The sequence below is a fragment of the Castor canadensis genome, chromosome 7, assembly GCF_047511655.1.
Source record: "Castor canadensis chromosome 7, mCasCan1.hap1v2, whole genome shotgun sequence".
Classification (NCBI taxonomy): domain Eukaryota; kingdom Metazoa; phylum Chordata; class Mammalia; order Rodentia; family Castoridae; genus Castor; species Castor canadensis.
The window spans coordinates 155,343,935-155,369,592 of record NC_133392.1 but is presented as its reverse complement, the minus strand read 5'-3'; the positions used below and the strand labels follow the sequence as shown (position 1 = coordinate 155,369,592).

Below are 25,658 nucleotides of genomic sequence, written 5' to 3'. Positions count from 1 at the left end.
GGGATCGCCTTTCTGGCCAATGGATGTGCATTTACTCCTTTGGTCTGAGGATCCCTGGAAACCCAGGGTGTCCAGGAGGCAGCCCTTGTCTGAGAATGAACAGTCCCGCTGCTACCTGCTAGCTGTGTGACCTTGTGCAAGACTCTGAGCCTCGATTTCCTCATCTGTAAAATGGGAAGAGCAATCCTTTCTTCCTCAAAGGGATGACGTTGGGTGCAGTGAGAAGGTGGAGGTGGCAAGTCTTTGGAAACTGAATGAATGTCAAGTGTTGCCTTTCTTATGGGAGTGGGGGGAGTTCTCTCACTTAGGGGGTGCCAGGCATGCTCTCCCAGGCAGCCCTTCTCCACGTGGAGAGGAATATATTGAAATTTATTGTGGAATAAAATGCAGACTGCTAGACCCCACTCTGAGTTTTTTCTTGATCTGTCAGTCTAGGGTAGAGTCCAATAATTTACAGTCTTTTATTTTTTTCTTTGGTGGGACTGAGGTTTGAACTCAGTGCTTGCAGTCAGGCACTCTACCACTTGAGCCACACCTCCAGTTCATTTTGCTCTGGTTACTTTTGGAGATGGGGTCTAGTGAGCTATTTTCCCAGGCTGGCTTCCATCTGTGATCCTCTCAATCTCGACCTCCTGAGTAGCTAGGATTACAGGCATGAGCCATCGGTGACGGCCAGAATTTACATTTCTTTTTGTACCTAGACAAGTTCTCTAACTCTGAGCTACACCCACAGCTCAAAATTTTGCATTTCTACCAAGTTTCCAGGAGATGCTGATGCTGCTGGTCGTGGGGTGCCCCCGTGAAAACCGCTGTTCTGAGGGCTCTGAGATCTGGGATATGGGATGATTCAGCCTGGGCCTGGGGAGAGGAAAGAGGAAGTGGTGGGAAGTCACCTGTAGAGCAAGGTAGCCTTTGCTTCTGTACATATGGGCCCATTTTGTCCTCCTGCCTGGTGTGACCTGACTTCTCAAGCAGTCTGCAGGCCCTGAGACCACACCTGTGACATGGACTCTCTTGAGTGGCTTCATTTACATCTCCAGTTTCCTGGTCTTCCTGCTTCCAAATGGCCCAGTTCTTATTTAGGCCCAGAAACTGAACTGACTCGCCCAGGTTGCTTGTCATGGGCGGGGCAGATCTGGTCTCCTGACACCTGAAGAAAGGTCTTTCCACCATGCCATCTCTCTGGTTACGCAGTAATTTGGAGAATTACTGACTTGATAACTACAATTCCAGTTTAAGTAATATTCAAATACCCAACAGAGACTTGCTGCCAGGGCAGAAAGAATGTTGTGATGTGAAGTCTGTCATGGGAAGCATCTGAAATCTGACCTTCGACAAGGAGAAGCAATGAGCCAGGATCCTGCAAGTGTGAAAACAGGCTTGGAGCTCAAGGAAAATCCAGAAGGGCACTGCCCTCACATCGGCTGCTTCACGGGCATGGGGCAGGAGAGACTCAACGAATGCATCACAGCCCTGGACTTTGCTCACAGTCACAGAAGTAAAAACGAGAATCCAAGCTCGGAGGATGCAGAGCTTCCAATAATATTAAACCACCCCAAATAGCACAAGCCATCTAAGACCCCACCCAGTTGCAACTGGCTTCCAGGAGAAGATCGAGTCATTGTTGCCTGGATGTCACTGCACGCAGGCATGTCAGATGACTACAAGACCTGGGAGGTCTCAACAGGAAAACTAGATGTCCCCAAGGCAGGGATAACACTCAAGCACATGTCTGATGGGCCCAAGGATCAGGCCCTGATGGCCTGTAGCCAGGTTACAGAACTGGGGTTCTCATATCTCCAGGGAGAACAAGAGATCCTCCCCAGAACCCTGAGCACTCACGAGAGGCAAGGGGAAGGAAGAGGGATTTGGTGGTTGTTCCAGCTGCACAGAGTGCCAGGCTGGGAAGAGCCCCAAGAAGAGTTAATGGCTAGATCCTCCGCCCTGCAGATCCCTGTGGGTGAGGAGCCATTTATGCCAGGTAGAGCCTGGTGATTTCATTAACTGCATTCCCTTCATCTTGTCTCCAACGACACAGGGTGGTTAAAGATGGGCGGACTTGGCAAAGGGTTAGCCCTGGTTTAGGAGACTTCCTGGTGTACGCACCCCTGATCTACAATGTCCCAAAGCTGGTGACCTGCAAGAATGGAGAAGGGGAAAAGGGGCGAATGGGGGAAGAGACAGAGAGGCAGAAAGTGATTCCTGGTAGAAACACAGGGGTCAAGGTCAAGATAGAAGATGTGTTGTGTTTCCAATAGCACCCGGCAGCCATGTCTCCTGCGTCATCAGATCCAGACAGTGGCTCAGCATGGACAGGGGACCCTGGGAGTCACTTTTCCTTCTAGTGGGCCAGGTGGGTCCTGCACCCATCCCCAAACCTCTTTGCTGCTGCTCTGGTCCCTACTCTACTGACATCTACTCTCAGCCTCTCACACTGCCCTTCTCCCCAACCCACCTCAGGGCCCTACTTTCTGTTCTTTTGCCCTGATGTCTCACCCAGCATTTTTTTTTTTTTTGAGACATAGTCTGGCTATGTAGCCCAGGCTGACCTTGAACTTGAGGCCTTCCTGCCTCATTCTCCTGAGTGCACGGATTACAGGAATGCATCACCAAGCCCGACTCCTCCAACTCTTTTTCAGGTTGCCTCCTTATTTCCTCCTTCTGGTGCCCTGACCTTCCCACCCAAAGCAGCTGGAACACAGCCAGCCCCCTCTCCTGAGCTGCTGGCTTGGTTCTCTTCAGAGCACTCAGCAGCACTGTTTATTACAGTCTTCAAGCGCCTGTGTGTGTGTGTGGCTAGAATGTTCCCTCCCACATGGACTTTCTCTGTCCCAGGGGCCTCCCCAGAGCTGGAACAGTGCCTGGCACAGAGGAGTTGCTCCATAAACATCTGTCAAGTGGTGGGGTCTCGGACACACACTGAGGAAGGCTGTGGGGGTCTCACTGCATCAGGCTGGGCTCTAATCACTGAGTTCATCAGCATCAAAAGGTCTTCTAGCCTCCGAGACCTAGACAAAGACCTGGGGACAGAGGCCACCCAGTCAGGTGTCCAGGCAGTGCCCAGAGGGCTGGGTCTCCTGCTGCTGGCTTCCCCTCTAGGTGTCAGGCTTGCCCTGGCATGGGGGGCTGCCATCTGTGGGTAGCAGCTGCCCACAAGGGGACCCGCCTGATGGGGGGTAGGGTGGAGGTGGGGGGTGGGCCTTGGAGTCACGGCTCTGATTCAAGAAGGAAAATCATCTGAGCTTTTAAAAAATTAAATGGAGTCAGTAATTTGATTTCAGAGAGAAGCTGAAAACCTCGTAATGGCAGAAGCAGCTCAATTCCGTGGTGAAAAGGAAAAGCCTTAAATGGGGCTATTAAGCTTTTGCCTGGGATGGATCTGCCCAGAGAAAGAGGAAGGCGGGGGGCGCACAGGGGGAGAAGTCGTCTTCGAGATAGGGACCGTTTATCAGCCAAGACAACCCTGATTATTTATTTATTTATTTAGTTGCGTTCCGGGCTGGCGGGCGTTGCTGACAGCCTCCTCTTGGCTGTGTTTCAAATCCCACTTCCAGCCATGGGTCGGTCTGGAGGGGGTGGGGTGCCACCCTTCCAGGGAAGCACTGAGTGTGGTTCCAGCCCAGGCCACTGCACCTAGCCACAGCTGGGCTTCTGGACCAGGGAACCTGGGAGCACTGGGTCACCGGAGGTCACTGGGGTTGCCCAAGCCAGCAGCAGGGTACCAGCTGCTGCCATGGAAACCAGAGGGAGTGGTGAGTACAAAGCAAAACAGTGGCATCCTCCTCCCCTCTTCTCTCCCCTCCTGCTCTCCTACCCTGGGGTCCTTTAGGGACCTGGGGTCTTGGCCCCTTGAGGCTCCAGGGAGGGGTCATGACACCCTTCCCTCCTCCAATTTCTGAGGAGGGGAGGTGCACAGTTTGGCTGCTCTGATTTGTCTGCCCACAATAACCACAGAGTGGCCCCCACTGCACTAGCAGAGGGCTCCGCACTAACGGCTTTAAATCGGTTCCTCACTCACCCCTCAACAGCCCTGTTGGGGAGGAACTAGTGTCTTTTCTATTTGACTAATCAGGAAACTGAGGCTCAGGGATGTTTGCCAAGGTCACATTACCAGGACAGGAACACCAGACCCTGGTAAGCCTGCCCACAGAACCTGTGCCCTACCTCAGTGCCTCACCCCCTTTGACAACGAGAGGAAGCACAGAAATGTGGCTGGGCCAGCTCCAATACGACAAGGCCTGTCGTCCTGCGCACAGCTCCCCTTCCTGCTGGGAGGTCCAAGCAACCCAGACACTGTCCCCTCATTCCTTGGCGTGTCCCCCCCACACACACACACACAGTGCACTCCCAGGGCTCACTCTCACAGTCTCCACTGAGGCCCAGCACGGGAGCCTCTCAGAGGCCCCTCCACAATTTACCAAAGCTCGAGAGGTCTAGTACTCTCCAGGCTGGTAGCCAACATGGTCTCTGTTGGCTCCTGCTGGGATGAGGCCCCCTGACCAGCAAGAAAAGGGCTTCCAGGCTCAGCTGGGCTGGACAACGTGATTTCTGCAGGAGCCCGAAGGCTCAGAGTGGGTGAAGATAGAGGGCTGGATGTGTGTGCAGCCCCCAGCTCAGGCAAGCCCATGGGCCACTTGGGGGCTGATTCTGTGTCTGGGACTCTATTTGACCCTCCTGTAGATGAAACTGCAGGCTTCTTGGAGGTAGGAAGCACAGGGCTCTCTGGGAAAGCTGTCAGGAGGCCTACGGGGCCCACACTGTCTCCAAGGGACTCTGGTCCTGAGGTCATCAGATTGGCACTGGCATCTGGTTGCCTACCTCTTGGGGTGGTGAATATGGCATCTGACCCCAGCAAGATGGTGAAGCCCAGCCCCTCCATGACCTGACTTGGTTCTGGGGTTGAAAGGTCCAGGTGCCCTCTGGTCCCCTCCTCGGGGAGGCCATGGTCACTTTGGGGTGGTCCTACAGGCTCAGTTATAAGCGATATTCCTCGGGTATTCCCAAGGGACGGTGGGAAAACAATGCCTCTTCAGTCAGGCTGGTCACGGAGGGCCTCACTGATGGCTGGAACTCCTCACTGGCCTGGTCAGGCTCCCCCTGAATGGGCTCAATTGTGGGCACATCCCCTAGCAAAAGGGGACTTTCTGGTAACTTGGCAGGATCCTGCTCAGACCTCATAGTTCCTGGGCCTTTAGTAAGAATGACAGATGGCCCTGTGCTCAGGAACACTTTGGAACAGTCAAATCTCCAGGGAAGCCTTGGAGGAGAGGAGACTTCTGAGGACAAAGGCGTAGTCAGGACAGTGGGATCCGGGAACACTGGATGTGAGGGCCTGGGGCCAGCCTGGGCAGCTCCCGTGGGCTCTGAGGAGAGTGTGGCTGAAGTCAGGGAAGGTGGCGGTAATGCCATTTTCCCCAGGGAAGTCTGGGGACCACCATGCCAATCTTGCGTTGCTCTGGGGAAAAGGGAGGCAGTGGATGCCCAGCTTCCTCCTGTAGGTCTGGTTGTTTGCAGGGATGGTCCACGTTCCTGTGGGAGGAAGGCAGCAGTGGGAGAGAAATGGCATCAGAAACAGAAGGCTCTGTCTCTGGGCGCTACGAGGATCCCACCCAGAGAAGCGTCCAGGGAGCTGTGACCTCGGGCCAGGTTGCTAGACTGCCAGTCTTTAGTTTCCTTCCCCGTGTTTGTGGGCACAGCTGCTGACCCTATCTGCCACCTCCTTTGCAGTGTCTCAAGTCACAGAGAGACTATGAGCCAAGTAGAACAGACAAGAGAGGTCTGCCATAGGTGGGAGCTCTTGAGGTCCCAGCTTTCTTGGGGAACTTTCTGAGTTTGAGGAGGAGACATGGCAGAAGGATCAGAGTGAGGCTGTCCTTGAAAGAACAGTGATGCCTCATGGGGATCACATCCTTGGAAGGAAACCATGGCCAAAGGACAGAACCACAGACTTGCCTTAAGTGGCCTCTCCGAGGGCTTGTTCACAAAGCCCCAAGAGGGCCCTTCCCAGGCAGCCAGCTGTGCATTGTGGAAGTGAGACGAGGCAGCAGCTGGCATTCCTGTCCCTGGTCCTGGGGATGGGAAGGATGGAGTGGTCCTCAGTGTGGCTGTTGAAGCAGGTGACTCAGTTCCTGAACCTTCTAGAAAAAAGACAAAGGTCAGCTTCCTCCTATGGAAACAAAATCCTCCTGACACCTGCTGTAGGGACCATAAGTGTCCCCTTTTCTACAGGTGGAGAAGGGAAGCCTAGAGGTCAAACTCAAGCTCGGGTTTAAGAGCTGTCTTCATGGCTGAATTTCACAGACCTCCAACCTGCAGAGACTATGTGGGCAGAAGATACAATTTTAAAAATTAAATCACAGAAACTTAGGTTTCTGCAAAGACCAGCTAGCCTGACTCACTATCTCAGCTTGAATGAGATCCAGTGCAGTGGCCCAGTTCCAGATCTCAAACAGAATGGGGCAGCACCCAACTACCCTAGGTTAGCCTCGGTCAGGCTCCACTGACGTTCCTGGCCAGAGCACTCTTTGTCATGTATGGGAGAGGTGTCCTGTGCATTGTAAGCTGTTTAGCAGCTTCCCTGGCCACTACCCACCACATGCTGGTAGCATCCTTCTGCTTTGTAGCAACCAAAAATTTTCTGGACTTTGCTAATTGTCCTCTGGGAAGTAAAAGTCACCCCTCTTTGAGAACCTCTGGTTAGACCTTGCAAATTCTAGCCCATGAGTTCAAGGTTGCCCTTACACATGTTCAATTTAGTCTGTAGGGTGTTTAAAATATGTATTTAAATTAACCAACAAAGATGCTTTTTTGAGACAGGGACTCACTATGTAGCCCAGGCTGGCCTCAAACTCATGATCTTCCTGCCTCAGCCTCCCAAGTGTTAGGATTATAGGTGTGGCAACTGGCAAAATTTTTTAAGCAATTTTTATATAACCAGCTTCTCATGGAAAACCAAAAGCTTTGACCACACTGGCCTGCCTCCCTACAAGGCAGGAACCTACCACATAGGCACCCACAAGGGCGTTCTCTTCAGAGGGTTTCACAGAAGTCTCCACACTCACTCTTTATCCACGTATACTTGCTTTGCTGCTTTATTCTCCTTCCCCTGAATGCTGAGCTTCCTAACCCACACTCATTAACACTCCCTGCCTGACCCCAGAGGCCTTTCCATCCGGAGGGATCCCTTCCCCCAGTTTAAGATGTGAAGACAAGTACAGCTAAACACCCCGCAGCCCACCCCACCTCCTAGGTTTCTCTTCTCCAGGCGGATGGTCATTTCCTCCATGGTTAACAGCCATCGCCATCGGCTGAAGTAATTATGGTGTGTCCTATTGGTTCTAACCACTTTGGGGGAGCGGGGGGATATAAAAAAAGTCTGTAACCACGGGGCACTTAGGCAATCCATTCATATTCCAACTCATTAGTCACATATTTACAACTGGAAAAAAAAAGTTCATTATCTAAAGCAGAATGTAAAAATTCCTGGTGGAAACTCAGTCCAACAAGCACTTACTAAGAGTTTACCAAGGGCAAGGCAGTATGATAAGGCCCTTGAAGAATAAAAAATCGCACACAAGACACAGAGCCTGCTCTCCAGGCATTCAGACTGGGGGCGGGCGGGGGTGGGGGGAGGCGGGGTGGGGAGAGACAAGAGCAGGCACCAGGAATGTAATAAGAGCAGAAAGACCTAGGAGCTGCAGGGGAGGTGCAGGGAAGGTGCGCTGGGGACCGGGAAAGAAGAGAGATTCATTCCAGCTGCTGATATTAAACTAATAAAACAAGAAAGGGAACATTCTTTCCCTGTGTAAATCTTTCCAGGGAGGCCAAAAAATCTTCCTAAAATGTTTTTATGGCTGTTGCTATTTTTGTCTTTTATTCACTATCTCCCTATGAACTATGCACTCTTCAGCGCCTAGGACAGAAATCAACTCATACTTGATTTTTTCCCTCAAGTCCACCTGCCTTCCATCCATTGCAGCTCTCTAAACATGTCTTATCTCTCCTTCCAGACTGGACACTAGTGGGAAGCAGGGACCCCATTTGATGGCCTCTGCTCCCACCCTCACCTCAAGTGGCAAGTGCTTAGTGAGTATCTGTCAGATAAAGTTCTACCCTCCCTTTCCAAACTCAAAGTCATCACCACAGGAAACTTAAAACAAAAACAGCCGAAATGTGTAAAAAACTTTCAAGAAATATTTCCATTTTTAGCCAACTGTCAGAACTCGTTCCCACCATCCCGCCTTTTTCTTTGTTTCTAATTCTGAATTGGGGGCTAGATGTGGTAGGCAGTCCCCCCCTTTTAATCTTTAAATATAGTTCTGAATATAATTACATTTTTATGCAGCACCGAAACATCATATCCTGGTAACAGGGCGTTCTTGTGCTAATAACATCTGAGTTAAATCTCCTTCGCGTCTGTCTTCTATTGAGGACAGCTAGGAAATACAAGATGAAAGTGATCGACATCATTTGTGAATTATGTGTATTTCCTTGTGCTGTATTTGAATGGGTTTTGCTCCTGGTGGTTTTGCATGTGTGAATACCAGGTTGTCTGGTAGCTGGCCTTTCACTGAAAACCCCTTTCAAGACAAAGTCCCAGCATCCTGGCACAAAGCACACACACCATGTTTAGAAGAAGGATCCCCTTGGGTTAAGAATGGTGTTGCATCATGCTGGGCTCTGTGCCAAGAAGCAATGTATTAAGTGACCTGAGGAACTGGAGCCCACACAGAAACAGCTGAACAGATCAAAACAGAAATGGCTCATCTTGTGCCAGGCCTCCTCCCAAGTCACCAACTCCATCTTGTCATCCAGTCCTCATGGCAGCCACTGGAGTTCTCATTTTCCAGATGAAAAAAAAAAAACTGAGGCTGAACAACACAAAGGAAGTTTCGAGTAGCCATGGCCAGCTAAGAAGTGGATATGCCTCTCCCCCTCTTCCATCCTGCATCCCACAACTTGACTCCAGAGCTAGGAACCTTGTCACCACTCCTGTTCCCATGCTAGCTCCATCCACACTGTGTTGGATGTGGGATTCTCCAATCCGGAGAATGAAACAGCATCACAGAAGACAGAATTCCAGAGCCAGGGAAAGGGGTCTCGTGTGGCATGTGCCTGTCTGAGGACGCCTCACTTACCCACACACTGGAAGAAGTTCTCCACCGTCCAGAGCACTGGGGAGGCCATCTCAGCAAATCCCAGGCTCAGGTCTACTTTATAAAAAGTTTGCATCCCTGGGGCTCCTCGGGGCTCCTGGCATGGCTGTGAGGCAAAAAGGAATTAGGAACATGGAGGTGTCTTCTATGGCCGGTGGCTGTCCTACCATGGAGTTACCTGTGCAACAGTACTGGGCTCAAGGTCGTAAGTGTGGAAATTCACTTCCAGCCAGACCCACAGATCTGCTCTCTAAATTTTTGTTCATTTGTTTTGTGGTAGTGGGTCTTGAACTCCGGGCCTACACCTTGAGCCTCTCCACCAGCCCTTTTTTGTGATGGGTTTTTTTCAAGATGTGGGTCTCTTGAACAATTTACCTGGGCTGGCTTTGAACCTGGATCCTCTTGATCTCTGCCTTTTGAGTAGCCGGATTACAGGTGTGAGCTTCTGGTGCCTGGCTTGTTCTCTACATTTCTGACTCCTCATGGTGTTAAGTGGCCCAAAGAAGGGGCCTCAGATGGGGCAGGACCATGGTGCCACCAGGACACTGACCTGGACCTGGAGCAGTGCAGCTGCTGGGATGCTGACCACCACAAAATCCCTGCTCTCTGTCACTGTGAAGGTGTCGGACTGGTGCACTCGGAGGAATTTTAGGCTCAGAGTTTCCTCTATGCGAGACCCTCTTTTCACCAGACCCAGCCTCTGCTTGGGAATATGAACTAAGACCTCCAACTCTGGCTGAGATGATACTAGAAGAGAAGGCATAGGACACAGAAAAAGACTTTGCTGGAACATGTATGGGCACAAGGGTGGTGGCAGAGCATTAGTCAGGGGCTATGGTCAGCCCTGTCCACCACTACAGTCAGTGACCTGGCATCCTGGGACCACTGGTAGGGTTACAACTCAGCTACACAGAAGAAGAGAAGGAAAAAGACCATCCTCAAGCCCCTGGAGGAGGCTGCTATTGAAGGAGGCCCAAAAGAAAGCAGATGCCAGGAGCGGGGGACATGTCACTGCCAAGGCATCTTCAGCTTTGGTGATCTAGCTTAGTGCCCCTTCCATAACCACAACTGTTAAGAAACAGCTCATATCAGTTGTTTACACTTTAGCAAGAATTTCATTGTGTCAGCCCTCTCACGGGACATTTTTAGCCAGCTCTGCATTGCTAAATGAAAGCATTTGTTTGCAAATAAAGGGATCTCAAATCTCCTGAACTGGGAAGGAGATGTTTGTGAACTTGGCAAAGCCATACCCAATGCCTGAAACTCCCTGGAGCCCCGATTCTGAAACTTAGTCCCTGATAAAAATTCTATACAAATGTGAAGTGTTAGTCATCTCTGATCTACCCACACAGGATGAAGTCTTTGATCCACCTAACTTTGCATACTGAGTTCTTTTTTTTTTTTTTTTTTTTTTCCTTTTTTTTTTTTCCGGTGCTGGGGACCGAACTCAGGGCCTTACACTTGCCAGGCAAGCGCTCTTCCACTGAGCTAAATCTCCAACCTGCATACTGAGTTCTTTAGAATTTGAATTCCCTAGAGGTGGTCTTCCAGATCTCGGGCCCTTCATGGTACATGAGGCGCATGGTAAAGGTGTCACCCCTAAGCTGAACATCGTTATCATGTATGTAGTCCAAACCAAGGACTCCCCTAAGGTCAGATCGCAGAGCCCCAGGGACTCTGAAGGAGGCTGCAGACTCATTCCCATCTCAGAGCCCCTGGAACCCATCCCAGGACTCCCCAGGAGTTCCCAGACCCCAGGTTTTCACTCTTTAGTAGATAATTCTACTTCTCATTCATCTTCCAGTGCCACCCAGACTGCACACACACACACACACACACACACAATCCTTCCCGCAAGAGCAAACTTCTGTTTGTCCCAGCATTTCAGAAGTGCTCTGCCAAGGTCAAGGTCAGGGATAAGAAGGAGAGAGGTGGAGTGGGACAGAGGAAAATCAGATCTGGTGGGGAGGGAGGAAAACAGAAGGGACAGAGAGTGATGAAGTCGGAGAGGTGGACATTGGGGTGCTCCTGGCTCTTACCCAGTGGGCAAGCGACCTGTAGGGAGTAGGCATGGTAGCCGCTCACCAGCCAGAGCGGCAGGAGCTCCACGGAGGCAGAGGTGTTCAGCACCTGAGGACGCAGGAGAGTCCTCCCTGTGGCCTCTAAAACTGGTCCTTCTGAGGCAGACTCTCCACAATCCTACCCCCACACACATCTTCTTTCTAGTCTCTGGGCTAAACCCCAAAGAGCCACAGAGCCCAGGTCAGGGCCTATTGCTCCAATGCAACCAGGAAATATTATTTAGCGGGGATATTTTTAGCAGGGAGCGAGCTGGGAGCAAATGTCATGTGAGCCGTCTTCTCTTACACGGCAACTTTGGGCTATTTAAAGAGATGGTAATTACGCTCCTGCCACCATGATCAGGATGTGCTGAATACATGATTGCCGGAGCCCCTCATCTGCCGAGCCGAGCACTTTACGCTAATGGAGCCCAATTTTCAAAGCTGCCTGCCTAAATCTGTCCAGTCTCACAGGTGGACATTTGAATTGGCACTGGAGGGGTGGCGAAATGCTCCTCCAGGCGCTAGGTTACAGAGGCCCCCAGCACGGCAAGGCCTGCTGCCCCTCACTGACCTCCTGTCTCTGAAGAAGATCTTGTCTCGGGCTTCGGACGGTGACTGTGGTGGCACTGATGTCCACGTACAATCCCATCAGGCTGGCGTCCTCCAGAGAAGCCACCAGCTCCCCTCGAAGGGACAGCAGCCATGGGGTCTGGAGAAACAGGACGTGTTCGAAAATGATCTGGCTAGGGAGAATGGGTGCTTGAAGAGTGGAGGGGGCAATGGGAAGGATGAGCTGGCCCGGGGGCAGGACCACAGTCACTCAGGGAGTCTCGAGGAGAAGAGGCCCCTTGCAGTCATGCTTGGCACATAGTGTGCTCACAAGATGGCTGAAGGAATGAACGCACTGTACCCCAACAGCTGGTCATGCTGCCCAGTTCAGACACAGCTGTGGTCCTGTCCTTGGTCCCTTGTGAGGAGCATCAGTGATGGGGGCCTTGAGTGAGGGTGGGTGTCTACTGGTAGGAGAGGGGTGAAGGAGGCCCCAGCCTCCCTTCTGGGAACTGGCAGAGGGACTCAGGAAGCCTGAGGAAGGACACAGACTGCAAACTCTCAAAGAGGTACGAGGTGGAGAAGGGGCCCGGCACCTCCGGGGAGGCTGCAGACACACACCTCGGGTAGCAGAAGGAAAAGTAGGGAGGACAGCTGAGTGTTGCAGAGACAGGAAACCTTGCAAAAGAACATGCTTCTGCCACTGGAGACTTGACAGAGAGAATCTTAGCGTGGAAGAACCCCCAGGGGCCTCCAACCCAGACTCCCTTCCTGAGCAGATTCTCTTCTTCAGATAGCCTCAGGCCTCTGGGGCCAAGACCCCCAACCCACAGGGTTGCACTGTCCACAGGCACTCTCCACAGGAGGACCACAGAAGTCAAGGCCTCCTGCCTCAGAGAGTGTCCCTGAGCTTGGCAGAAACTCCAGAAACTTGCTCCTTCCCCACCTACCTGTCTGCTGTGGCTCCTCAGGGGCAGAGGCCGGGAGACCTGTGGGACAGAGAAGAAGCAACTTCTCCTGGCAAACCATTAGCAAAGGTGAGCCAGCAAACACCTCTGCCACGGCCCAGGAGCACTGGCAATTACCACAGCGGGAGGCCTGCAAGAGCCACACGGCCGGGTTGTTTGCTCATTAAGACAAGAAAATCATTTATGTTCTTGGACTCGAGTGTCAACAGACCCAGGTAAATGTCGCTGCCTCAGCTGTTGCTCTGAGCCAGGCCACAGGGGCAACCGAGGTGCTGGGCACAGCTGGTGAGGTGGAGGGGGATACAGACACCACTGTTCAGAACCCACTCTCCAGTGTGGTTGTGCCCAGGCCTCCTCCATGTCCTTCCACCTCGTCCTGCCCCTGAGTTCCCCCATTTTTTCCTTGCCCTTTTTCTTACCATGTGGAATTCAACAAGCAAAGGTAGAGAAAGTGCTTCTAGGGCCAGAGAGCTGGCCAAATGGCACCATACTTAGGGCGCCCAACCATCCCAGGCTCCCTGGGACTGAAGAGGTCCCTCTAAGGTGGGAACGGTCCTAGACAAACCAGGAAAGCTGCTCCCATACTGCTCCTGAGCCTGGCAGGCCTCCTGTACAGTAGCACCTTTCTCCCATGTCACAGGTGAGGACCAAGGTGATAATGGTGTGGGTAGAGAACCTGCCGTAGCCTGCATTGTCTCCGCCCAGCTGTCATCTTTCACCACTCCAAACCCCCTTTGCTTTCACTGCAGGCCTGGATAGGACGGTCAAAGCACAGGACAGAGTCACAGACCAGCAGAGTGTGCCTCAGAGATCAACCACCCCCTCCCACTCCACCCCATACAAGGTAAGGACCCTAAGGCCAAAAAGGACTGATTCGCCTCAACAAATTCCCCACTCAGGGCTACATCCCCTGCTCTGCATGGACGGAAAGGGGCTCTCAGGGGTGGAAAAGAGTGATGGGGCCAGGAAGAGGTGGGGACAGCCTTCTCTGTCCCCAGCTCTGCTGCCATGGTCTGCAGGCTCTGGACAGCCCATGAGGAGCCCCTTGTGTGATCCCTGTAATTTCCATGTCTTTAGAGGTACCACCTTCACTTGGGGAGCAGAGACAGGAATGTGGAAGATGCCTGCAGTCTGGGGAGAGAAGGAGGGAGTTCAGCGTTTCCCAGAAATCCACCAAAGTTACCCCCATGTCCCTCACCCCAGTCCCTCTGAAGCATCCCACAGGAAAGCAGCACAGCCTGGGGGGCTGGACTTTCCCAAAGTGGGGGAACAGTTCTGCTCAAAGAAGGAAGGAAAAGTGTGATCGAGTGCACAGCCTATGCACAGTGCCCTTTCAGCGGCCATGCACAGGCTATATTTAGGGCCCGCGGACATTGCGCAGGACCTCGGGCAGCCTTCGCTGGGAGCAATCGCTAATCACTGCGTTGAGTTTACGGGTGCCCCTGGGCACACTTAGCCCAGGGCAATGAATAGTTATTGCGCAGCCTCTCGCTGGGGGCCCGTGAGCACACTTAAGTGAGCTGCAGATCGCTCCGAGCAGGGCATGGCTCGGGTACACCCTGGGGCACCCTGCGCCATCAGCGGGGAGCGGCAGAGAATTAAATATCTATGTGCCCTGTGCCCACAGCTGCATTTAGCCAAGGGCAAGGCCGGTGAAACGGCTTTAATTAAAACTTAATGCAAGTTCAAGGTGCAGCCACGGAAGCGGCGGCTGCAGAAGTCACCAGGAATGAATCAGTCAATTCGATGAGGTTCTCAGTTGGGGGAAGGGGATGGCAGGGAGGAGGGCTGGGGCAGTGGAGACCTGTCTTTGGTCACTTGTGTGCTGTCTGCGTCACTGCTATTCTGTCCAGGGATATGGGATTCCCCACTGGCTCCTACACCCCAATTTGTGATGATTCTGGGGACCCGGGCATCTGGAACAAAGCAGGAGCCTGGCCAGAAAGCTGGTCGGCTTTTCTCAGGGATTTGGCCCAGTGTTGAGTGGCACAGGTAACACCGTCCCCCTGGCGGCAGCTCCCAGAATTACAGGCCCAGGGCAGAGGGAAATGCTTGGTGGCAAGGCTGGGGATCCTACAGAGGCCTTGCAACTCTCAGAAGCACCAACACCAGTCGTGGCCTGGACATAGTGGACCATGAAAAATGAAGGTGGACAGAGAGCGTCCTGCATCAGCCCTGCTCCTTAAGGTTGGAAGCAGAGACATCAGAGTCCAAGTCAGCAGGCTGACAGCAGAGACGTTCAGCAGGCTCTTCCAGCTACACAATACTTGTTTTAAAATCCAAACCAAGCTGGTTGCTGGTGCAACCAGTAATCCTAGCTACATGGGAGGCTGAAATCGGGAGGATCACAGTTGGAGGCCAGCCTTGGCAAATAGTTCACAAAACCCCATCTCCATCCAGAGAAAATGGGCTGGAGGTGTGGCTCAAGTGGCAGAGCACCTGCTTTATAAGTGCAAAGTCCTGAGTTCAAACCCCAAAACCCACTAAAAAAAATCCAGACCAGATGAGAATAAAATTATACACTCTTCCTGAAGGAGGATCTATGTCCTATCTGTTACCTGTTTCTTTAGTGTCACTGAAGTGCCTGGAACACAGTAGGTGCTTAATAAATGCTTGTTGGATGAATGTGACTGTCAATAACAGCTTCTCACTTCTCACCTTTCACTTTCCCCTTTCCCTTCTCTTCCTTCCTCATGCCCTCAGGCCAAATTAGCATTTTGTTTGGATCACACAGTATTTACAAACTTAAGGTCAATCTTTTTGACTGGGCTTTTTTTTTTTTTTTTTGTGGTACTGGGGTTTGAACTAAGGGCCTACATGTTGAGCCACCCTGCCAGCCCTTTTCTGTAATGGGTTTATTTGAAACAGGGTCTCACGAACTATTTGCCCGGGCTGGCTTCAAACCGAGATCCTCCTGATCTCCACCTCCAGAGTAGCTGGGATTACAGGTGTGAGCCACTGGTACCCGGCTAGTACTGGGCTTTGGAACTCAAGACCTCACACTTACTAAGCAGTGCTCTACTACTTGAGCCATACCCCCATCCCTTTTTTTGCATGTTTTTGCCCAGGGACATCCTCAAACCATGATCTTCCTACCTATGCCTCCTGCATAGCTGAGGTGACAGACATACACCACCATGTCCAGCTTACTGATTGAGATGGGGTCTCACTAACTTTTTTCCCCAGCCTATCCCTAAACCATGATCCTCTCTATGAACATCTTCCCAGTAGTCCAAAGTCAACTTCTTAGAATAAGGAAATTTCCTGCCTCTCTTAACAAGCCAGAAGCTCTGGCAAGATGGGGTCAGGTTTAGTGGCAGCTGCTCCTTGAGGGGACCAGGGCTGGAGACTCGCTTACTCCACTGGCCAAGGTCCCCCACCATGCCACAGGGTTCAAAGCGTGCTCTGCCTCTTAGCAGCTTCAGGCTCAGATAAGTCTCTTCTCTGCTTAGTTTTCTGGCCTGTAGAATGGGGAAGATAACAGCACCTACTTCCTGAGATCGCTACGAAGGAGAGACGAGTTCATAGCTGCGAAGCAGGGGCTGGGTTGGCAAAACAGCTGTAACAGTGCCTGGCACAGAGTGAGGGGACCTATGTGTTTGTGAGTTCAATTCTTTAGTGCCTCCTAAGTCGGGTACACTTATTTCTGCTGCAGGTTAGGCCGGTGTAGACACCTGGATTTGTCGTCCTCCTTCAGCTCACAGAAGTTCTCCAGGACTAAAGAGAAACTTGACCTCAAGAAAGCCACTAGGGCCAGGCACCAGTGGCTCACGCCTGTAATCCTAGCTATTTGGGATGCAGAGATCAGGAGGATTGCAGTTTGAAGCCAGCCCAGGCAAACAGTTTGTGAGACTCTATCTTGAAAAAACCCAATACAAAACAGGACTGGCTCCAGTGGTAGAGCTCCTGCCCAACAAGTGTGAGGCCTGAGTTCAAACCCCAGTAGCACCAAAGGAGAAGGAGGAGAAGGAGGCCACCAGGCAGTGAAAGAGCACACAGCTGAAGCATGAGCTAAGCCTGTGTTCCCAGATCTTCTAAGTGGAGACATTACACCTAAAATAAAATCCTGTCTTTTCCCCAGTGCTGGGGATGGAACCCAGGGCCTGGTACATGCTACACCCCACCCCTGAGGTCTACGATTCTTTGACATGAGCCAGATTAAAAAAGAAAGACACAGTTTTGTTGCTTTGGTGGTAATCCAGGTGGCTTCCTTGTGCCAGCCGTAAAGGAAAACCAGAAACACTAGTTCAGAGAACTTTAATCTACATACACACACACTCACACTCATTTATCGGAGCTCACTCCCCCTTGCTCAGACAAAAGCCCAGTGGTGGCACATGCCTGTAATCCCAGCACTCACTTGGGAGGCTGAGGCAGGGGGGTTGTGAGTTTGAGGCTGGCCTGGGCTACATAGAGAGATACTGTTTCAGGAAAAAAAAAAAAAAAATTGCCAGTGGAACCTGGCACCCGGCCAGTTCCCATGACTGTCTGCAGAGAAGGTGCCACTCTCAAGAGTCATAGCCCCCTGCCTGGGCCTTTGGAGAGAAGCCCAGCCTGGGGGGCCCCTTGCCACCTCCCAGGCCCTGCAAGCCGGTTACCTGAATGAACGTGGGGCCACAGCGTATGCTCTGTTGGTGTGGCCTTGACATGACTACAGGACACTTCATTATGTAGCGATCACTCTTCTCCAACCTATTCACCCCTTTATGAAATATTCTGATCCCCAACCTGTAATTTGCTTTCTGGAAGCAGGGCAAAATTCATATGTACAAATGAAAGAAGAAAATACAGTTAATAGGCCACAATTATAGGTCAGGGACTATTCACAGCAAACATGACTAACACGAGCCTCTTGGAAGCTGCTCTCATGGAACAGGGATGAAAAGGGAGCCAGAGGCCAGTGAGGGCCAGGAACCTGGGTCCAGCTTCTAGGCTCTATTAGCCCAGTCCCTGCCAGGGAAGCCCTCAGGGCAGGGGACAGTCGTGGATTTCAGGAAGGTCCCCCATAGCCAGAGCAGGAGCCTGTATGTGCACATTCCTTGACTGTGGACAAGCACTTGGTTCCAGCCCATCTGTTTTGACCCTCACAAATGTCCCCTGAAGAGGTTTTCTTATTCCCATTTTACAGATGACACATTGAGGAAAGGCAAGTGACTGAGTGAAAGGCATGTGGCCACTCCTGCGACTGGACACAAGATCTCATCTTGCACACTCCTCTGGTCATCAAAGGCAAGATGGAGCTTCCCGGACATCTACCCAATGGGTCCAAAAGGGGCACCCAGGCTGACCTCCTTCAACCACGGGATGATCTCAGCTGTGAGCCTGGTGGGAGCCTGAGATGGGCATGTGTTGGAGGGGCTGTCAAAGAGGAGGCGATGACAGAGGAAGAGAAAGGGAAGCCATAGGACAGCTCCTGAAAGCCCTTCCCCCATGAGGGACCTCAATCCCTGGTCATCACTCTGGGATTGTCAAGCAAGGGAGGACAAAGAAAGGAAGGCACCGGTGGCTTATACCTGTAATCCCAGCCACTTGGGAGGCTTAGACCAGGAGGACCAAGGTTCAAGGCCAGCCCAGGAAAACAGTTCCTGAGAACCCTCATCTCCAAAATAACAAGAGCAAAATGACTAGAGGTGTGGCTCAAAAAAGGAAAAAAAAAAAAAAAAAAAAACCCAGCAAGGAACATAAGCAAAGAGTGTCATGTCTAGAGCCCTGCCCCCTCTGGCCCTGTCTGGAATCAGGGACGCCCCTCACCCTGCTGCCCCCCAAAGATGCATCCACTCTCCACAACCCACCACCCTTCTCTGAGCCTTGCCTGGTCAGGGCTGGGGGGAAGGCTGGATGGGAGCTGAGCCTCATGCAAACTGAGGGCAGGGTCTCCTTAAGACAAAGGACAGGAGGCTTGGAGTGGAGCTCAGTGGTGGGGCACGCTTGGCATGTGCACGGCCCTGGGTTTCATCCCCAGCATGGCCAAAAAATAAAAAGACTATGAAAAGATCTTATTTTTGAAATCTGACAGAATCACAAGGTCTTATGAGCACCTTAGAGGTCTCTGCAAGTGTGGGTGGCCGTGAACCTGTGCGACTGCTCGGCACCCTTTGTTCTCTCCGTTAGGCACATACTGAGCACCTGGCTGTGAGGCAAATCCTGGGGGTTTGGCTACACTCCCCTTAAAGACTCCAGCCTTGCAGGAGATGGCCATGTCACAGACACACAGTAGCCAGAGTGGCAGAAGCAGGGCCATTGCACAGATGAGAAGTGATTGCTGGGAAGCCTGCTTGGAGGAGGCAGCTTGTGAGCTGGGTCAACACTGCCCTGAGCAGTCTTTTACAATCTATATCTAGAAACTCCGTGAAGGCAGAGCCTTCTGTTGTCTGGCTCTTCTGGGGAGAAAGAAGGCCAAAGTGTCCCCTTCCTTTTTTTTTGGTGGGACTAGAGTTTGAACTCAGGGCTTTGCACTCACAAAGCAGGCGCTCTACTACTTGAGCCACACTTCCAGTCCATTTTGTCCTGGTGGAAGCCACCAGTGCCTGATTGTGTCTCCTTCTTTGACATCTGGGCCCAGGTTCAGCTCCTCGTGGTTCCCAGGATGGAAGACGCTTGCTGAGAGATACTAGCAAGTGTCCTGTAAGGGCTGGGTGGCTCAACGGTGGGGGTCTTGCCTAGCTTGCATGAGGCCCTGGGTTCCATCCCAGCACTGACAATGAAGTTTCCCAAACCCACCTCCTTCTGCACAAAGCAGGCCGAGTACAGAGCTCGGAAGATGAAGTCACCCTCAGGCGTGGGACGCAGGAGGTAGCCACATTTGTCAAGTAGAGCATCCAGGCGGTCAGAGGCCCTGTGGCTGCCTGTGACAACAACGGACAGAACCATGGTTGAGTATCTAAGGCTACTTCTCTGGCGAGGTCAGGAGCATCAGACACCAGATCCAAACCAAGGGCTGTGCTCTGCCTGGAAGCACCTGACAGGAAGTGGACGAGGATAACAGGGCAAGTAGGCCAGGAAAGGTGACCGCTGATGGGAAGCTGGTTGGTTCCACCCTCACCATATATCTAGACTTTGCTGGATGCTGCAGCCGGCACCTCTGCCTCCTGTCCTGTCTCCTGCTTCCTCCCTTGCAACAGCCAGCAGAGTGCTAAGTCAGGTCATGTCCTTCCTTTGCTGTGACCCACATTTTTCACTCAGGGGCCCCGTATGACCTGCCCCTCACCTCTTTGACTTTCTCTCTTACTTCTCTGTACCACTCTCCCTCTGCTCTAGCTACACTGGCCTCCTTGCTATGTCCCAAGGATCCCAGATGCACTTCTGCCTCAGGGCCTTTGCACTGCTGTACCATCTGCCTGGAGCTGTCTTCTAGATATCTATGTGGCTCATGTCACCTCCTTCAAGTATTTGCCCAAAAGCCTGGTTGCCAATGAAGCCTCCACCAGCACCCTCTCAACCTCACCCTCATCCTACTCTCTACAGCACTTACCACCTCCTCACCTGCTACCAAATTGTGCTTGTAGGGAAGGTTGCTGCCCTCCACTCAAATGTCAGCTCCCTGGCGCCAGGAGTATCCGTTTTGTTCATCGCTGCATCCCTACTGCCTTACGCTGTGTCTGGCGTATAGAGAGCTCTCAGTAAATATTTGTTGGACTATTACTGTCACAGTGATTACAGGCAGTTTTTATTATCTTCTTTTTCCTCTGGTTTCCATAATTATCTTGCATTGCTGTTGTCACAGCTTTTTAAAAAGTCATTTTTTCAAAGCTCACAGTTTCATTTTCAAACACTTGACTTGATTGTGTAGTTGATGGGAGAGGTCTGTGCTGTTGCAGAAAGAGCTCAGCGGCCTTTCTGCGGTGGGGGGGGGGTTGGGGGCGGATTCTCTGATGACATGCTTTCCTTTCAAAAGCATGCAGCTTCCACAGCTAACAGCTATCTTTAGCAAGAGATCAAGGCCCGCCTCTGGCGGAGGGAGGCTCTGAAAGGTGGATCGCTGGGGAAATAAAGTGAGCCTGCATGTGCAAATTGACCCGAATCGTTTTAGTTTTGCATTCACGTTTGCACTTTGTAAATATTTGCCTGGCACCACGCTGCTCACACCTGCCTGCTGTCCCTTCAAGTGGATGCAAGGCAGCAGGCACCGGCATTTCTCCATCCCACCTGGCGCTGCGCGGGAAATAAAAACTCTCCTTCGAAAGCCACAGGTGTCTCTGACAGTGCCTAAAACTAATGGCCTGTGGCTGACCGCTGTGACTAATTCTCAGATTATTGACTTTATGATTTTACGCTTAAAACTTCTTTATAATAACACACAGAAATGTTTAATGGGCTCTAGCCGGAGCCATAAAAATTACTTATTGAACAAGTGTTTTAAAACTATTAATCTATTGTTTTCCATTAATAATGGCTCTCCAAAGAACAGGCGACAGTTTAATGTACCCACAGCATTTCTCCTGGAAAAGTGGCCTTTTAATACACAAATGCTACTCCCGAGGCATCACAGCCTGGCTGGCCATTGGGCAGCTGACCATCCCAGGACAGATCTAGGCTTCACCAGTTCCAGGCGCTGCTATAAGAATTTCCAGAATAAACTGGGCCCCTGGGAGGTTTTGGTAGATGCTGGGAGAGATGGGACAGCCCCTTTCCTCAATTTCTCCCTTTTTGTGCAAAAGAGACGGCTCACTTTTCAGCCCCCAAGATGGAATACACAGAGAGAAGTGGACTGTTTTGGCATGTCTCTCTATTCTTGTTCCTTCTAGAACAAGGTACTTGTTCCAGGTACCTTATGGTACCCCCCTATCCCCACTTTTCCTGTTGGCAAGCACATGGCTGAAGGGTTTCTGAAAGTGGTGTTGGACCCTCGGTGTTGGCTGTGTCAGGTGTGCCACTTGCCCTCTGTGCATGAGGTGACGTCTTGCTTCCAGCAGGTAAGAATCACCCCTTTGGCCTCACAGTCATTTTTCTTCCCAGACAATTTAGATTGTGGAGCACATCAGCACCGGATGGACACTTCTTCCCAGGTGTGGGGCCACTTGTGCATTCAGCAAATATTAATCCTGAGTCTCCTAAGCACCAGACAGAGTCCTTAGTCCTGGAGACACAGCAGTAAGCGCAGAGCACGTGGGCTCTGTCCCTGTCAGAGGGCTCCCTTCTGCTTGGTGGGGCAGCAAATGACACATATGCGGATGATGGTGGAAGATCATTTTAAGTAGAGCTGGGAGCAAACGGGATGGGTCATGACTGAGGTGGGGGAGTCGTGCTTTAGAGAATCGGAAAGGCCTTGGGGGAAGCGAGGGGAGCAGAGACCGCAGTGACAGAAGGAGCCAGCATAGGAAGTGCGGGAGGAGCATCCAGGCAGGGAAAGGCAACTGGAGTAAGGCACAAATGGGGTTCTCCCTCAGCAAAGGCCCCAGCCAGCTTGGCTGCCCCATACCTGGCAGGCTCAGGATCCTGGCCAGCCACCGGCTCAAACCCTCCGCGTGGCTCTTGGGGATCTGGAGGATCATGTAGTCAGAATAGCACTCGACCTTGTCTGTGGAACAAGAAGATACTTCTAGGCAGGGAGGAAGGGAGAAAGGAGAAAGGGAAAGAGGACAGGCTTTTCCTCTCAGCCCTGCTTTGGAGGACTAGTTGAGAAAGGGCAAATGGTCATCGCTACATCTAGCCAGTGTTAACCCCACCTCCGTTCTGTGTGTGTGTGTGTGTGTGTGTGTGTGTGTGTGTGTACACGCACAATGGTTAGTCTCAGTTTCTCCCTACGAATTGATTGTATCACCATTGTGATGATGACGATGGGGTGATGATCGTAGTGATGGTGACGAGGTGTTGGTGGTGATGATGGTGGCGATGATGGGGGTGAAGGTGGTGGTGATAACAGTGACGATAAAGCTTCATAGCACAGAGGAGAGACTTGAATGCGTTCATGCACATGGGGTCTTTACAAGGTGCTCATCACAGAGCACATGCCTAAAGGCAACAGCTTGTATCATGATGACAATTACTTTTATGCAGAGTGGAAGGACTTGTCGTGGTCACAAAATAGCAGGACATAAACTCCCCAGCATCATCTTTCAGCTCATCACATAGCCAGATAAATTAGAGTATCAGAGAAATTGAATAAGCGTCAGAAGGACTGTGAGACAATCCTCACCCCTGTGACCGCTCCTCTGCAGGCCTCTGAGTCATCATGACAAACATGCTCCATTGCCATGAAGAAAATGGGGCTCTGCCTGCATTTGCACCTTGACACCCAGGCACACCTTAAAAGTTCCAAATAGGCTCCAAAGAGGAACTTGCTTCTAAGTCACTTGACTCATAAAAGTGGGGTGGGGTCAAACCGCTCATCTTTGGGAACTTGCAGCTCAGCTGAGGCCTCTAGCCCTGCTCACCTCCCTGTGTTCTTCTATCCTTACACTCTAGCCAACTGGTCTTTTCTCCACCTCAGAGCCTCTGCACCTGCTGTTCCCTCTGCCTGAAACACCATTCCCCACTCTTCATGTGACTGGCTCCTCTTCATTCAGATGCCTCAGCCTAAACACTACCAGTCCTCCAGGAAGCACTCTCTGGCCAGCCCCATCCGTCCTCTACTCTGGTTCTGTGTCTCTTTCCTTCCTGGTTCATATCATAGTTGGAAATTATGTCACCTAATTGTTCATGGGATTTCTGTATTTTTCTCCCACTGAGTGTAGAGATCACTCAGTGAAAACACGCTCCAGGGGTTGGGCGCGGGGGCCATTCTGTGCCCAAGGCCTTTCCATGAACCAGTGCCTGGTCCCCAGCAACTGCTCAGTAAACACTTGCCCAGGAAACGACTGTGGCCGGAGCCTGGTATGTCCAGAATGTGACGAACAACGGAAGCTCTGGAGATACGTCTGCTTCTCTCCTGCCCCAACACACAAGCTGAGAGGCAAGAATGAGTCTAACTCGTTCACTGTGCACCTTGACACCCTGCCCTGTGCCTGGGTCCACAGACACCTGGGAAATGTGCAGGTGAGTACTTGTGTTCCGAGTCACTGGAATTTTCTGTGACCCTGCAGAAGCAACAATATCAAGTGACATAATTCAGCCACAGGAAGTGGAATCTCATTGGATATGATGTTTTTCCCCCAAATGGAGCCCTGCCTCAACTTCCCTGATGGTGTCTCAAGATGACAGAAAGCTTAAATTAAATGTACTCTAGACATGAACTAGCTGACAACTGGTGAAGCAGGAAAGTAGAAAATCATGTTCTCAACAGAGACAAGAAGGACACCAAGGAGAATACGTGGGGCTGGGGCCCTCAAGCAACCTGGGGCAAGTCATGTAACCTCTCTGAGACCCCATTTCCCATTCTGCAAAATGGGTACATGTGCAGGGAAGACCTACCTTTGGCTCAAGGAAAGGTTTGGCCCTTTGGCACCTGGAAAGGAAATTCTAAGCCTTTACAATGTTCTAGCTACTAAATAAACATCTTTATTTATCTGGAGGCAATGGGCTATGCCAGACAGCCAGTGCTACTGATGTGACTTAGGCTGACAGTCTTGAACCATGGGGTCTCCATTCAACCTCAAGGGGCTGGAGACTAAGGTCAGCCAAGCAGGTGGCCAGCCATGACTACATAATTAATTCTCAGTAAAAAACAACAACAACAAAAACCCGGATACCAAGGCTGTGGTAGGCAACACTCTGTCTACATTACCTGCTGCAGACTGCAGCTGGTGGAAGTCAGCACTGTCTGCCCACCTCCACTGGGACAAGACACCTGGTTTGCTCCTGGGTCTCTTATGGACCCCACCCACTCTCGTCTGCATCTGTTTGCCATAATGAGCCATGGCCACAGAGAGAACAGCTTTTCTGAGATCTGTGAGTTCTACTGACTGAACAACCTGACGGTGGCCTTGAAGTTGATGTCAGAAGTGAAGGTGGTCTCGGGGAGTCCTGAATCTCTTAGCATAAAAATAGTCCCTCTCTCAAAGATGAAGTGACGTAAGAAACCCACAGCACAGGGCCTGTTCAATGCATATGGCTTCTCTAGTGTCCTCTCTTTGCTGTAGCGGCTAGGGACAGAGACCCTGGGACTCGACTGCCTGGTTGAAGTCCTGGCTCTACCACTCATTGCTGGGGGACTGCAGACAAGTCACTCACTCCTCTGGAGCTTGGCTTCCTCATGCCGTCTTAAGGATGACTCAGGAGGCACACAAAACCTCCAAGGCTGGCCTGGCACACGACTCACGCTCCTTGTCCTGATTGTTACGAAACAAACACTGAACTCTGAGTGGGGGATGCCAGGCCCAACCAAGATTTGGGCTCCAGCCAGCCATGTGACCACAGTGCTTGGCCTCCCAGAAACGAGATCCTTGTTGGGAAAGAGCCTCACATACACACAACGACTTTAAAAGCTTTCTGCCGCACCCAGTGTCCAGGGCAAGCTGGTTATCCGTCTGCTCGGTGGAGAAATGCCCAAAGCCTGCTGCAAACCAGAAAAGCCAGATTGATTTACCTGTCAACACTTCTAGTGTAGGGCGTGGCCTGTCCTTGTTTGACCTGAAGGTGAGAATCCATGAAAACACCACTGGCTGAACACAGGCAAGACAGATGGCCCTGCAGGGAAGAAGAAAGGGTGTGGTGAGGCAGGGTACATAGCCCAGTGCTGCCTGATCTACCCCTATGCTACCTTCATTCAGTCAGTCAATTACATTTCTTTTGGTGTTTTTTGTGTGTTTGTTTGTTTTGGCAGTACTGGGGTTTGAACTCAGGGCCTTACACTTGCTAGGCAAGCATTCTATCACTTGAGCCACTCCACCAGCCCTTTTTTGTGCTGGGTATTTTCGAGATAAGGTCTCAGGAACTATTTGCCCAGGGCTAGTCTTGAACCAAGATTCTCCTGATCTCTGCCTCCCGAATAGCTAGCATTAGAGGTGTGAGTTACTGGCACCTAGATTTGATGTTGTTTTGTCATT

The 25,658-nt window shown here is 51.5% G+C and overlaps 1 protein-coding gene across 1 annotated transcript in view; it reads right to left on the bottom strand.

Moving 5' to 3' along the window:
- Positions 1-3,464: 3,464 nt before the first annotated feature.
- Ciroz (ciliated left-right organizer protein containing ZP-N domains) overlaps positions 3,465-25,658 on the bottom strand; it is a 44,490-nt gene continuing 22,296 nt past the window's right edge. Inside the window, 12 exon segments of the mRNA XM_074079672.1 lie at positions 3,465-4,986; positions 4,989-5,529; positions 5,953-6,134; positions 9,138-9,261; positions 9,706-9,902; positions 11,195-11,285; positions 11,790-11,927; positions 12,718-12,756; positions 17,334-17,477; positions 19,456-19,580; positions 22,154-22,273; positions 25,199-25,372. Coding sequence (XP_073935773.1) covers positions 4,415-4,986; positions 4,989-5,529; positions 5,953-6,134; positions 9,138-9,261; positions 9,706-9,902; positions 11,195-11,285; positions 11,790-11,927; positions 12,718-12,756; positions 17,334-17,477; positions 19,456-19,580; positions 22,154-22,273; positions 25,199-25,372 — 2,447 coding nt within the window. The 3' untranslated portion in view covers positions 3,465-4,414.